Source organism: Cladophialophora bantiana, assembly GCF_000835475.1.
Source record: "Cladophialophora bantiana CBS 173.52 unplaced genomic scaffold supercont1.10, whole genome shotgun sequence".
NCBI classification, from domain to species: domain Eukaryota; kingdom Fungi; phylum Ascomycota; class Eurotiomycetes; order Chaetothyriales; family Herpotrichiellaceae; genus Cladophialophora; species Cladophialophora bantiana.
Genome location: NW_015971584.1, coordinates 1,102,928 through 1,117,966, shown reverse-complemented (window position 1 = coordinate 1,117,966; position 15,039 = coordinate 1,102,928). Strand labels below are relative to the sequence as shown.

The window sequence follows — 15,039 nt, the reverse complement described above, 5'->3', positions numbered from 1 at the left end:
AAGGCAGAAATTTGGGTCAATGAAGATGATCGAAGCTGCGATGTGGTAACAGAGGACTGGAGTGTTGCTTTTGCGGAAACGCAGTGCCCAAGAGAGAAAGGCTCAGATGCTGCCGCTCGGCGCTGGGCAATTATTTTTTGCAGCCAGTCATCACAGGCAGTTCGCAGGGGAGAGTGGGACAGTTGCGAAGGGCAGGAAGGGTACCGAGTAAGTCACGGGCAGCTGGGTGGTCTGAGGGTCTCCCTCATACACTGTAGGTCATAAGCGTTGTCCCCTTAAGTTTCCAAGCAAACTGTCTCGCTGTGTGAGGGCGGGCAGCCAAAGCGCCCACAGTCTTCCACCTTACTGCTACTGGCTGCACCTGGGCTGCAGATGCTGGTGATCTCGTTAGGGTGCTTTACGGGTGGGGCTTGCTTTCAAAGCATCGAGGCACCCAAGAGGGAGCGTGAGGGGACCTTAAGGGACCCGAGAATGCTCGCTAGGCACTGCTGGGCCCTGCTGGCGCTGCTGTTGCGCTGCCGGGTCTCCTGCGTGTCAACTACCTGGTACTTACTTGTACATGCTCCGTACATGCGCCGTACATGCTCGAACGTCTCCTTCCCGTTCGACTGAGCCCAGCTAATGCAATCCAGGGCTTTATTCCTGTCGCAGTCTCACCAATGACACCTTCTGTCCGCAGTCGTCGTCGGCACATCGAGCCAACTCCTAAACAAAGATTAACTCAACATCCTTCCTAGTCCATCCTAGGATCTGTGGTCTACATCATCCAATGTCTTGTTCTGACCTGCAACCCTGGCACCCTGGCACAACGCTTCCTCTGAATAGCTCTGGTCACTCACTCCTCTCAATGCCGGCCCTATTGCGAACCCGACAACCCTTCGACTCCAATGGTGAGCTATGCTTCTGCTTGGCCCTCATCTATCTTTTGCTGACAATTCGTATTCCAGTGTTCTCTGTGAGTTGCTCGCTCGCTCAGTCCTCCCCACTTTTTCCATTCCGTCTGTTTGTTGATGGTTTACTCGGCTCCAGCATAGCCTGTTCCATGCATCCCCTAACGTCGCCCTATCCTCAGCAACGGCAGAGACGGAAACAGGAGGGTCTATTGCGTCGACGCGCATGACATCTCCGAGATCATGCATCCAAGAGAGAAAGAAAAAAAAAAACAATGACAATCCATGTCAACACAATGTGGACTGCCGTCCGGCCCCTCTCGCTGTTGGACAGGGCATGACAGGGCAGGACAGGGCTGCACCATGGCCTTCGCAGGGCCCTCGCAGGGCCTGTTCAACCCGCTTCGTCATCGGCTGCTCTGCTCTCAACCCCCCAACTAAGGCGGCATGGCCATTTGTGACACCCGTGCACCCTATGAATTTCGGCTGCGCACGAACCTCTTCAGACGTTGGATGAAACAAGTAGGCAACGGCTACTAATCCAATCAGTCCTCTTGTACTCAAAGGATGCGTGTCATCTCCCAGGGCTTGCACTGCAAACACCCTTGTGCAACCTATTCCCTCTCACCTCTCTCTTTCCTCTTTTTATGACTGCAGAATTTAGGTGACGAAGATGGTGCACTTACCAAGCCACGCACGCTACATAGCCTCGTCGACAATAGCTCGGGAGGACAAGCATGGCGAAAAAGAAGCTATCCAGTTCGATTTACATCCTTTACCACTACACCCTCCCGTTTTTCTTTTTCCAGCTTCGCTCGATCTCCATGTCCAATCCGGAGCTACTGCACACTCTTCACGAAGCAGTTTTGACTTCACAAATGCGGTTACAAGGCCCTCAGCTGACTCGTCTCCTCGGTTGGCAGGGTTCAAAAGAGGGCGCCAATCAGCTTCCCTATCAAAGGCTGGACTACTGCATGAGAAACTGCGTCCTATTTTCTGCGAGAGCGACCCTCATGCTCTTGACTTCTGCGCTCGCGGTGCACCCTACTCGTAACAGCGTCCAACTAAGCATGGTTTCCCGTTTGTTCCCACTACAGCTATGGGGAGAGAAATCCTCAGTTGACAGCACTAGAAGCATCATGGAAGTACAATCCACGAGTTTCTCAAAACTTTATCACGGGAATGATTTCCTGCCGAGCACCACTTCCGTCTACATGGAGACCCCAGACAGTTTCGATCCGCGTTTCAAGCAGCACGTGCGTCAATTCCATAAGGAGGCCCCAAGGCACTGATGACACTTGCTTACTTGTCTCGTCTGTGCTTGGTTTTGCACCTAACGAGAGCGCTGCAAAGCTCAATCACGCACCCCTCTGTAGTGAAAGCTGTCTTCCCAATAGGATTTCAACCGATCCCCCAAGTCTCTAAGGACGGTCTCACGAGGAGATTTCGGCCCTAGTGATCTCCAGCCAAATAGCAATTCGTAGCCCTGAACGAAGGTGGTACGGATGACATCCCCTAGCTTGCTTCCCAGTTGTTGGAGAAAGCATAATTGGGGAAAAGTTCTTATGTGACCAGCCGTTGCTTGGAAATTCACCTCAATTCTGGGGCGGCCTTGCGAAACGGTCCTATCCCAGCAAATGGTGGAAGGAGAGCATTCGCAGTGACCTCTCGGAAGGAGAGGGTTGTTCTAATCCACATCTTGTACGGAGCATGTACATCAAGGAAGTACTCCCCGGCTACGCTCAAGCTGACCACAGGGCAGAATCAGAAATCCTATTCGCCAGACACATCGCAGCGAATGCTCTCCCAAGTGCAAGCACAGAGTACATGCAGTACAGACAGCGCTGGCCGCCAAAACTCCGAAACTATGTCTTCTCTTAATCTGCTGTAGTCAGCGAACGTTTCGGAAACTGCCGAGAAGGTTGTGTCGACAAGCCGAAATACGCGGATACTATTTTGGCAAACACGACTTCCCAGCAAGAGACATCCTGTTCGCCAATGATATGCCATCCAACCCTTTGAGGGATTGAGGACTGCGGAGGTGCGATTTCTGCGATTTCAGGATGGAGTTGGCATTTCCATGCCTCGAATGTCCATTTTCTTTCAATAGCATGCTATTGTCGTCAATCCCCCAGGCTCCGGATGCAGCCCATCATACGTTATCACGGCATACTATGTGCTTCTTTCAAGACTGTCAATAATACTTGTCTCTCTAAGCTGGTCCAAAAACAGTTTAGCGAAGACTTTGTCTCTGCAAGACGCTGGTCAACCTCCTATTCGGACGATTCCATGTCATGTACCGAACAGACGTCTAATCCTGAACGTTATTTCTTCACAATGCCTAGAATCTGGCCATCTCAATATTGATGGATTCCATATCTATCTCGGTACACCCTGCACCTCCCATGACTTGTGACCAGCCTCCTATCTATTGTTCTACCCTCGCCAAAGTTGACAGGTGGATGACAAGGTCGGATAGGCGCCAGTGTCTCCAAGTCACTCTGGCTGATTTGCTGACAACAGACGTGGTTCGTGTCCAGTGCATGTTGGATTCTGACGACCTCTGGTTGAAAAGAAATTCAGATTCAAAATCTTTCCTGGCTGCATACTCGGGAGGTCAAGGTCTGTCGCCTGCCCAATCACCGATTGCTGCTTCTTGGGGAGATCGGAACTCTGAGCACCTATCTGATTGTTCTCCGATGGCCGTCATGCAACACTTGCAGCTCGCTTGAAATACGAGCACGCATCTGACTTGGGTCGAGGCCCTACTGCAAAGTCGAGGCTATACGAGGTGCCGCTCCACCTACGACACGGCGCCGGAAAGGTGCGAAGATGCTACGTGATCGCTGGTAAGAAGGGGTAAGGCAGAGTTTCATCCCGCAGATATGGCCTGTCTGCTGGTAAGGAGTGGCTCCAGTGGGCGCAACAGGTGATGAATCTCCTGTTGAGAGGGATCGTGCATTCACCAAGCCTCGAGTGGTTTTGATTTTGCCTTAAGCAATCTTTACCATCGTTTTTGCAGCATGGATCGGGAGAGACTGCCCATCGCAAAGGTGAGGAGAAGGTGAAGGTCCGATTCCGACGACGACTTCTTTGCAGTTGGATTCCTCCTTCATCACACAACAATCTACTTGTAGATCAGAGGACGAACAGAAGACAGCTGAGTTGGCAGATGTTAGCACCCTTCAGAGCAGGGCAAGAATAGTTTCTGTTTGTCTTTGAGAATACCGGATGCACTTCCGTCCGGCTCACTCAGACGGTCGATCTACCAATCTGTTGCCTGACCGTTGTGGGCGTCGTGGCCTGACTGATCTCCAGACAGCTGCCATGGATCCGAAGCAATCCTTTCACTCCACAACTGGGTGAGCACCAAGTACTGTTTGGCTCTCCATTGCAAATGCGAGGTTCATGCACCCCCATCGACCTGACTCGCCACCGGGAATCTGTCTGACTGACAACGTACTTGGTAGACAGACAGTCTCCTCCCCTTCGAACATACTTGGCAGGGAGGAGAGGCGGAATGAATTACGAAGTAGTATTGCTGCACTTTACTTGTATGCAGCGGACTCCTTCCCCTGTTGGCGGTATAATTGCAAGTCAAGGCAAGACAAGACGGAGAGTCTCATGCCCTGGCAGCGACAGCAGATCCAAGCGAGGATTCGTCCAACAGATGACAGCAGCACTCTTTTCCACATGGACCCTGCTTCGGATTTCTGACAAACGATACTGACAGTGAGGAGGAAAAAAAACCATTCCGACTCTTCTACTATCCGTGCTCCTGTACCGGCTCGTACCATCTCTGTCCTACTACCTAGGTATCAATTGCAATAGACGAGACAAGACAATGCAAAGCAATGCAGCCTCAGGACAGAGGGCGAGAATCCATCCATTCACCCATCCATCACTTTCATTTCATGATCTCTTAAGGTCTATATACCACCGACATCGTCCTCGTGGTCACCGTGATTAGGAACTGCGAGCCCAAATCCACTCCAAATCTAATTATTCCCCTGGGGGGACTGTCTCCCCGACCACAGCCAGATCGCCAGAGTCTATATTCCGTGCTGGGGCGTTAATTACGCGTCAACGTCACTGCGACGCCCAAGGCGCCCCATCTCTATCGTATCCTTTTTCCTCTTTCTTTCCATTGAACCCCGTCCGCTTCCTCAGGTAGCCCTCAAGCATCCTATTTGCGTCGTTGTAACAAGTATGCTAAGGGGCTTGCACTGATGTGGGATGACGTGACGTGAGTCGAACCGAGCAAACCACGACCGGCAGCGGGCGAGGGCTGAGTAGCAAGTTGTTCTCCTTGCCCTCTTCTCGCCTCAGCCTATTGCTCCTTCTTCCACTCGCCTTTCTCCCTCAGCTGTTGCTGTTCGTCTTCCTTGAACCAGCGCACGCTCCTTGCAAATCCCTCATCTAGGCCCACAACAGGGACGTACCCGGTCCTCTTCATGAGTTTCTCGCATGAGTAATACCTCGAGATCGTGGCGTACTTGACTGTCTGGCGGTTCAGCTTGCCCTTTCTACCCGTCAGGTGGTTGAACAACTCCGCGGCGCCGCCGACAAAGGTAGCCAGAGAGGTAGGAAGGGCGACGATTCGGTCGGGGTTGATTGTGCGTCCGTACCGCGAGAAGAGATAGCGCGACGAGTCCCAGAAAAAGGCGGGCTGGTTGTTGGTCACGTTGAATGCTTCGCCATCCACTTTTTCAAAGTCCTTCCCTCCTTTCCTCAACCCGCCTTCCAGAAGAACCTGCGCCACACAAAGGAGCCCGAAACACACGTTATATACATAGGTGTTGTCGAACAAATTGCCATTGTCCCCCAGCTGTATGTGTAATTGCCAATCCGGGGCAACTGAAGCCGTCCTGAGAATGGCCCCTGAGAACCCCCCGCGATCTCCTTCGCCAACGATGCCCGCGGGCCGCACTGCGCAGGTCAACATTGTGCCTCCATCACTGTAGTCGGGATTGGCGTTGGCTTTGAGCACGATCTTCTCAGCGAGGACTTTTGTCTCGGAATAATATTCCCTCGGATTCGGGCACACGTAGGGGTATCGTTCGTCTGCATTGACCAAGTCGGATTCGCCATCGTGGATCACGCTCGCGCTCGAGACATGGACGAATGCTCTGACACATCCGCCCCAGTCGCCATGTTTCTTCCCACCAGCAACTTCCAAGAGTGTCCGTGTGCCTTCGATATTTACCTTTCGGAGAATGGCAGGAGGGGCTTCCCACGACGGAGACGCAGTGTTGATGACCACGGTGGGCTTGACTTTGCGGAAGACCTCGAGAAGAGAATTTGGGTCAGTAATGTCGGCGGAGTGGTACGTTGCACCGGGGAAAATATGTTGGGTGCATCTCAGGTCCAGTACATGGATGGAGGTAGAGGACTGGTCTGTGGGAGGGTAACGGCTGCGTAAGGATGGGAAGGAGGAGGGGATGAGTGTGGTGATGTCGTATTTCTCCGGGTTAGGGGTCGGGATGAAGCTGGAGGTTGATTCCGTTGGAGTCTTGGTGGTTGCGGCGCCGTTTGTTCCTTGCCGCTGCCGTGAGACTGCTTTGTTCCCTGCGTCTGGTCCTTCGGACGGAAAGTTGAGCAGTTGATCCACGAGCCGCGAGCCGAGAAAACCGCAGCCTCCAACCACCAGCACGGTGCCGTAGGACCGCGGTGTCATATCAACCTCAGTCGCCTGCCTTTGCTCCATTGCCTTGCAGAGGAGACTTTGACGCGAAATGGCTGGCACTGGCACTGGCACTGGGGGAGTCGAGTCTGGAGCCCGACCCTTGGGAAGCTTTTCTTTTCCCCTGGGATTTGGGGAGATGCGAACCGGTGAAGCGGTGCAGGCGATGCAGGCGTTCCTGGAAAAGTGGGCCCCGGCCCCGGAAGCGAGACTTTCCTCGTGGCGTGCAGCATTACATAATTACCTCAGCCTCGCAGCCCGAGCCTAATGGCCTCATAAAGCCTCGTCAGGCACATGTAACAGAGTCTCCATCAATCGACTTCCGCGGCCTCTGCAACTTCCTAAAGGACAGACGGCGAGTCGTCTCACTGACAGGTAAAGGCTTCTCTCAGTCAACCAGCAGCGAAATCACGTCAAGTGTAGCAGAACAGGAAGACCATCTCAACAGAACCTCCCCTGTGTCTTCTTAATTATTCCATCATTAAGAACCCTGTCTCGATTTTTGTACTCATGACCATGGTGCATGCTGCTTCATATCGCCAAATTCATCCCAGAGCTGCCTCCCATTCACCACTCCGATCGCCGTGTTCCTTCCGAGTTTACAGAGTTCGTCTGTGAAGCCCCCATCATCTCCCGACTCCCGTGCTTGCTGCAGATGAAACCTGATAACTCATATTTTGCATTCCTCTACCTGCTCCATCTCACCATTCTGTCGCCCTCCCAACTCCAACCTCAGCCCTGATGGCTGGTCGAGTGGAGTTGTTGTCGGATCTCAAATGCGCGTCTCACATCTCCATCACTCCTCTGTAGTCTTCTGTGCCGACCTCCGGAGCTGGCGAAAGTATTTCTTCTTATCACTTTCGCTACCCCAAAGTAATTTGGTCGCCTCGGGATGCACAATCGTCCTCGGGTCATATGGCGGACTTTCCTCCTCCAGCGCCTCGACGATACTGACAATGTGATTCCGTAACTGATCCGCCTCCTTGGGAAAATAGCACACCACACCGTCCTTGGACACCCTATGATGATAGATGGGTGTTTCCATCTTGACCCGAGGCTGTTCGCCCGGAAACCGAGGACTCACCGCGATTCGGAGTTTGAAGATCCCACCATCCAGATGCGTGCTGGGTTTGCCGAAGTATGTCATAATCCAGACAAACGGGTTATCGTTTTCGAGCTCGACGTCAACATTGTGCAACTTCTTGTGCCTCAAGTAGTCTGGCAGTTGTACGAATTGCCGTTGGAGCCCTGCCGCCTTAGTCGACTCCCGCTCCTTCAAGGCCGATCCCTCGACCGCCCACCTATTGGTCTCATCGCGAAGCACCTCTTTGATCCGCACCAGTCTTTTACCCAACTCGCCGTATCGGAATTTGCCCTCCATGGTGTTCCCGCCGCCTTCAAAGGGCATCTTGGAGAAATCGGAGCCATCCCTATTTTTAGAGCTATGTTCTTCAATAGTACACATGTAATGTTCAAAGTACCACAGAAATCGTCGCTTGAAGAGATCCCTGAAGGGTGTGAATTTGAGCTTGGATTGCATCTCAAGCGGGTCTTCTTTAGATTCGTCCTGCTCGTCATCTTCAGAGCCCCACTGGGACATGGTGGGTGTCGGAGTGGCCAGTGAGCCGTCTGACTGGATGCCCAATGCCTCCTCGAGCTTCTGGATGACGGCAATTCGGAGTGTTTCGTGGCGGATCTAGAAACGCAGTCAGACACTGGTCTGGCCCGGTGTGGGTGTGAAAGATGATGGTAATGTAAGTACCTTGGCACAGTACAGATCATTCAGCCTCTTGTCCTCTGTACCCTTGGCATTCTCATACCCAGGCTCGTTTTCGTAGGGATTGCTGCTCATCAGGCTCTGAATCGACCACAATATCGACTCCAATCCTTGTGCAGATGACCACTCTTCACCCGGTCTCTCTCCGTGCCATGTGCCCAAGATCGACAAGCAGACTTTCCCTGTGGCGTAGATATTTGGGTTGAATCTCGTGCGACCGCCATTTGTGGTTTTGGCCTCGACTTTCGGTGGCTTGCTGGGATACTCGGACCCAAAATTGACGGTGAACTCGAAGAAGCCGTACTCATAGGGAGTTCCGTGGGGGCCGATGATCAGGGCTTTGACGTGGCGGACATCTTTCTCCTGGCAAGCGACCGCGATGGCTGCCGAGAGGGGTCAGTTGGAAGATCGTAGAGGATACAGGCTGCGTCACGACTTACATAGGTCACTGCCTTGTTGAATCTGAGTGATCTCCTGCGCACGGGACCGTTAGCAGTGTGCTCCTGTTATGTAGGAGCAAGCTCTTACTCGCGATATTCTCAAGATGGTCTGGTTCGACATGATGAAAGCGGAGGTGAGGTCGGGCGCGGCAGAGGTTGAGCAGGTTGACGTTCGAGCTCAGGTTCATGAGCAACGCAGAGAAGAGCTATAACGGGCGAAACAATGCTGCAAGTTGGCCCATGGAAATTAGAAAGAGGCATTGTTTGGTGAAAATGGGCTTTCGCTTTGGGAGGGGGTTGGCTTCTGGGGTTTTCCAGTGCAAGATGAGGCTGTGTGTCACAAGCTGCCCTGAAGCCTGAGGGTGATGTGAACAGCGGCTTCCCATTAGAGGAACCAAAGAAATCACTGACTAGTTCGCGACACGCTAGGCGGCATAGGCGACTACATGGGGCACAGATCTGCCTTCGAGTTCCCAGTCGGCGACCAGGACTTAACCGTAAGTTGTTCAGTGCCTAAGTATCTAGGTAGGTAGGTACGGAGGGGAAGACTGAGAGGGACAGCGGCAGCGGGGCCACCCCACCGGTTACGGCAGCCTAATCAGCTTTCCGCGGTGCTCATAAGGCTGAAGGTGAAAAGCGTTCTCAGGTCGGAGTCACTGCTGCCTACTGGGCACCTAGCGCTAGGTAACCATTATTGGGAGACCAACCAACAGTCGCCTCGAGCCTATGACGCACTTGGTTATACTTGGAGGTAGGCGGCCCCGACTCCCGCGGCCGCCCCCAGCGGGGAGAATTAGTTGCCAGCACAAGGACCTCGTACCATACCGAGCACAAGCGGGTAGATCTCAATGCTCAGAGCTGAGGAGTCCACTCGCTAACCGCCTAAGCACTAGTGAGTAAAATCCAAGTACCAGGTAACCCGCCATAGCATCGAGCTTGCCCATGGTGTTTGAAGTTTGCTCCTCTTTGTATGGACCGGTTATGCGTGTTCCTTCCAATTCTAGCCTCCTTCCCAGTCAAGACATGGATTTGGCATCTTTCCGGGATCGAGTCTCGCCAGTCGACATGGCGAATACCCGCAATCTTCTATCCTGTTGCGCGACTCATACATGGGCCATACCAGCCAGAGAATCGGTTGTGCCTGATCCAGCGAGGCCTTCCTCGAGTCTCATAATCTCGTTGGGTCTTCCTCCAAAGATCAAATCTCATAATCCAGCACCGTCGTGTTTCCATCAATCCAAAGTCGACAATCCAACACTTCTCCTGCGGGCATTGTTCACGCTCCGCAATCATATGGCCTTCTCAGGTCGTGCTGTACTCGTGCTCCAATCGCTCTTCTGTCGACAGTTCCGAGGCCGCTCGCCACCTGATTCCGCGTGTGATGTGATCTCTTCCGCCGGCGAAGTCGAAGGCTGTGCCGTTTCCAGGATCGACGACGCCAGGGCCTTGGCATTGACGTTGACGCCTGCCAGATCTACTGCGGCAAGAGTTCCCTCAGGTGGTGGTCCAGGAATATCCGAAAGAGGGTAGGTCAATCGCTCAGACGTCATTTCAGGAGAAGGGGTCTCCACTGCCCCGAAACCGTTGTCTTGGGTGTTGTTGAAGAGGTACACATTCTCTTCCGTCAATGCCAGCGTCGGCGCGGATCCGCCACCTCCATCGGCTGGTTGGGCTAGATCGGACGAGCCAGGACCCGGCATAAACGAGCCATCTACCATGACCGTGGCGGCAATAATAGACGGGCCATGGCTTAAGTCGGTCACCGATAACAGCTTAGCGTCGCGCAGTGCCTGTGCTTTGTCTTCAGCTTCGGCCCTCCTCATTTCGCGATCTCCTTCTGTTCCGCCTCCTGGAATCTCGGTGGCGAGGATGGCCCTGGAGATGCTAGACCGGAGGGCAGCGGCCTTTTCAACCAGATCAATCTCACTCTTCTCTGAGGCTGGTGTCTCCGCAGCCGAGGCAAACAAACTGTTTGTCATTCCATTGCGAGCATAGAATTCGGCGGCGATTGCATCGTTCTGGCCGCAAGTCGATGAGTGGTCGGTGCACGCGCTTCCCCATGATGGTTGCCGGGGATCTGCGGGAGCTTCTGACCATTTCCGGTGCTTGTAGCCATTGCGGGCCCTAGATATCCACTTCAATATGGTTTTCTCTAACAAAGCCCGCTTGACCGGTTTGGCCATATAGTCGTCCATTCCCGCTTTCTCACACTTCTCTCGGTCACCTTGAATCGCCGATGCGGTCATGGCCACAATTGGAATTTTCGCAATCATCTCAATCTCTGTGAATGGCGGGTGATGCCTGAGCATGTGTGTAGCATGGTAACCGTCCAGGACGGGCATTTGCACATCCATGAGTATCAGTGAAGGAATCGGATATTGTTGTGATTGCTCGGGAGCGAGGTCGGGCGAGGTGGCTTTGAGAAGATACTCCAGTGCCTCCCGGCCATTCCACACAGCAATTGCAGAAAACTTCAGCGCTTTGATGAACCTGAGGGCAATTTGTTGGTTCACAGGGTTGTCTGAAACAGTCAGCCTCGACATCGATTGGTCCTTGATCCGTAGGGCTTACCTTCGACGACGAGTATATGTATCTGATTGCGCTCGAGATCAGCCGCAAGAAGTTCCGTCCCTGGACTTGCCATGCTTGTATTCCCCGATGACTTGGGCGGAGTCATTATCTTTGGGTGTTTTGGAACTTCTTCTTTTGACGAATCCCTAGAGAGACACAAGTCGGATTGTAACCTATCGGGCACCGTGCCCACTTCGAGCAAGGCCGCCGGAGACCCCGTTTGGTATTCAAGTTTTTTGAATGGCACATTGAAGATAGCTTTGGTCCCTGCGTCCAGCTTGGACTCCAGGCGAATAGTTCCATGCATCAAATCCACCAGGTTTTTGGATATCGTCAAACCGAGACCGGTCCCTCCAAAACGCCTCGCGGTGCTTGAATCGGCCTGGCTGAACGGTGTAAACAACCTCCTCTTGACTTCTTCCTCTATCCCAACACCACTGTCTTCGACACAAAATTCGATGGCGATTGTGTCGGTGGTTTCACCAAGGATGCAGGTGCTCAGCATGACGAAGCCCTTGGAAGTGAACTTGATACTGTTGGTCAAGAGGTTGACTAGGATTTGTCGTATTCGGCCAGGGTCACCCAACACAATGAGTTCTTCCGAGGGTCTAAGATCGACGATACTCCTGAATTCGAGTCCTTTCCGTTGAGCGGCAAATGAAAGCATGTTGGCAACCTCGCGGAGCACGTGGTTCAGACTGAATTGCACTTCTTCAATATCAAGCCGACCGGATTCGATTTTGGAGAAGTCTAGAATGTCGTTGATGACGGTAAGGAGGGAATTGGCAGACCTCTGGATGTTCTGGGCGAACTCGCTCTGTTCCGCATCTAGGCAAGTGTCCATGAGCAGCTCTGACATTCCGAGCACCCCTGCGATGGGTGTCCGGATCTCATGAGACATATTGGCGAGAAAGCTGCTCTTCATCTTGCTCGCTTCTTTGGCCGCGGTCTCCTTTGCAAGCAATATGATGTTTTCTTGCTCTTTATGCCGTAATGAAGTAACGTCGGATCCGATAACAATGACTCCGGCAATGAAGTTCTCGTCTTCGACCCCATTCGGGCCTGTCTTGCCCTTCAACGGAACCATCTTGGACCGAAACCATCTAGAATTCACCTCATTCTCGCAAATTTCCAGATCGGAGACTCCTGAGAGGATACGATACAGAGCCTCTCTAAATTCGTCAATAGCTTGCGGCGCAAGGTGATCGCGCAAAACCTCGAGGACAGGGGCCCCGAGGGCTTGTTCGGTGGTCACATCGCCCATAACGAAGGACCCTTCGTGAAAACTGACATTCAATTGTCGGTCGAGAATCCACATGGTCATTTGCGAGTGTTTCAACACATCCAGCAATTGCCGTCGGACCCTCTGCCCGGCAACCTTGGCGTCGACGACTTCTTGAATATCGGTACAAGTGCCGAACCACTTGAGAATCTTGCCCGTCTTGTGGTGTCGCATGGGCAGGGCCCTCCCGAGCATCCATCTCCATTCACCGTCAAACCTTCTGCAACGATACTCGGTGATGTACTCCTCTCCGGTCTCGAGAGAATGACGCCGTTTGCGTGTGGTCTCGGGCATGTCCTCTGGGTGAAAAGGCTGCTTCCAGCCTGGACCTAAAGAGTTGGCAGGGGTCAGGCCAGTATAGTCATACCATCTTTTGGAGTAATAATCGTGGTAGCCGTCGGGTCTCGTCGTCCAAATCATTTGTGGCATCATGTCGCAGATGAGGCGGAACTGTTCCTCGTTTTCTGCTGTTTGGTGGGCAATTTTTTCCGTGTATTCTGTAACATCCTTGAACGCGATCAAGCCCGCCAGAAACTCTCCAGACTTTTCGTCGTAGACAGGGTGCCCGCTGACGTCAAAGTTGGACTTCTTGCCGGTCTTCTCGTCAAGCAGGCCAATCTTCCAGTTCGTGAAGGGTTGCTGAGTGCGACACAGGGCCACGACGGGGTTGTTATCTTCTTCGAGCTCTCTTGAGAAATCTGCTGCCCAGGGGCGAAATCGCGACATGAAATCATACGACTCGTCAGACATTGGATCGGCCTCGACTGCCAGTAATTTTCGGGCAGCCAGGTTTGGAAACACCACGCTCTCATCTCTCCACATGGCAATCAATGGGATCTCAATCGCGCTCAACATGGCATTCTTCATCTTGAGGACCTTCTGAAAGTCCGTCGGGGCGGAAGGGGCAATACAATGGGAAGGAGGGGCGATAGGAGGGAACGAGACCCCGTGTAACTGCTCTCCGGGTGACCCAACATGAGAAGTCCTCCCCGAAGACACAGGAGTTTGGGGCTGAGAAGAACGAGAGGACCTGGCGGAATGGGACGAGGGATGGCGTGGAGTACCTGATGAGCGTGACCATGGGCGATGAGACGGATGTCCCACTGAGCTGGTAAACGTCAAGGTGAAAAACTGCTGTCCTTCTAGGGCCCAGATACTTATTATCATTCGACAGGTGGCGCGGACAGCGCGACGGGCACTGTTATGTTTGTGTCGCGGAATGCGATGTGGCGACTGGTCATGATGGCTGCCGGAGATGATGACATCGACCACGGTATCTTGAGATTTTTCGGGACGGTTTTGCGGGGGCGACCTACCTCTTGCAGCGGCGGCGGCCTCGGGAACAGCAATGGGAGTTGTCTCGCCGCTCTGTACATCCCGCAACGAATCTCCCGAGGAGGTTCTGTCTCCTGCAGGCGGGTGCAAATCACTGGCAAGGTTGTCGAGAAATCTCTCCCAACTGACCCATATGGGGACGCCGCCGTCGGCGAACATGTCAATTCCCAACTGCGACAGCGTCTGACCCTTGAGGAAGTCGCCGACGCTGAAGCCGGGATCATCTTGATCCACCCCCAGCAGCCTTGCTATGGCAGAATTGGCCAGAACGACCGTTTTCAAAGAAGACAGGACCAGGATCGGTGTAGGCAGGGTCGCGAGGGCGGCCAATGCGGTTTCGCTCGCCATAGGGAGATGAGGTAGGTCGATGAAGAAATCAAGCGCAGGCGAAGCAGTGGCATCGCGCCGGCCAGCGGTGGTAGTAGCAGCAGCAACAGATTCTGAAGAGGCTATACATGGGTCACAGACAGCATCGTCGGTCGGCCTGGGTTCAAATTCGACATCGCCACCAACCATTTCCCAAAAATAAAGCAGGTGTGGTTGTGGAGGCGAGTGGAGAGGAATGTGCTGAGCGCTATGAAGCGATAGCCAGTAGAAGAGATTGAGAGCGAATGTGAGGTGACGTAGGAGGCTTTGACAACCCTTTGTTGCCCTTGGTTCAGTAGCAGCAGAGGCAACCAAGCGAGCGGGGCAGCTAGTGAGGCTCAACAGGCAGCGATCTCCCCTTGCAGTGCATAGGAGTAACAATAGGAGAATGAACGGCAGACATAGGGATAGTGCGGTACGGAGTATAGGGGATTTGTATAGGCAGTAGTAAATATTGATATCGTGACATATACCGAGTATGAGGTACTTTGGGGGAGGGTGGTAGAAGGAGCGGCCAGAGGCAGCCAGGAACATGGCTGAACATGGCAGGCGCCATGGGGAACTGGGATTTCCCTCTATTCTTCCATTCTGCCATTCTTCACTCTCTCTCTCCCTCTTTCTCCTCTCATTCCCACTCCCTCATGCATCTCAGGTGATTTTTCAGCCTTGGTCTCTCATTACAGCCTCATCTGTTC

The 15,039-nt window shown here is 53.2% G+C and overlaps 3 protein-coding genes across 3 annotated transcripts; all 3 read right to left on the bottom strand.

The window, feature by feature from the left end:
• Positions 1–5,220: 5,220 nt before the first annotated feature.
• Positions 5,221–6,597, bottom strand: Z519_07305 (uncharacterized protein; the record flags this gene model as incomplete). The annotated part of the gene is made up of 1 exon (XM_016765040.1): positions 5,221–6,597. One exon carries the CDS (start codon positions 6,595–6,597, stop codon positions 5,221–5,223), a length of 1,377 nt encoding a protein of 458 aa, XP_016618990.1.
• Positions 6,598–7,369: 772 nt separating this feature from the next.
• Z519_07304 (uncharacterized protein) lies at positions 7,370–8,911 on the bottom strand (the record flags this gene model as incomplete). Its single annotated transcript, XM_016765039.1, has 4 exons — positions 7,370–8,269; positions 8,336–8,733; positions 8,791–8,824; positions 8,879–8,911. The coding sequence occupies 4 exons, from the start codon at positions 8,909–8,911 to the stop codon at positions 7,370–7,372; spliced, it is 1,365 nt and encodes a 454-aa protein (XP_016618989.1).
• A 1,168-nt stretch (positions 8,912–10,079) lies between these two features.
• Positions 10,080–14,494, bottom strand: Z519_07303 (uncharacterized protein; the record flags this gene model as incomplete). The annotated part of the gene is made up of 2 exons (XM_016765038.1): positions 10,080–11,311; positions 11,362–14,494. 2 exons carry the CDS (start codon positions 14,492–14,494, stop codon positions 10,080–10,082), a joined length of 4,365 nt encoding a protein of 1,454 aa, XP_016618988.1.
• Between the last annotated feature and the right edge of the window lie 545 nt (positions 14,495–15,039).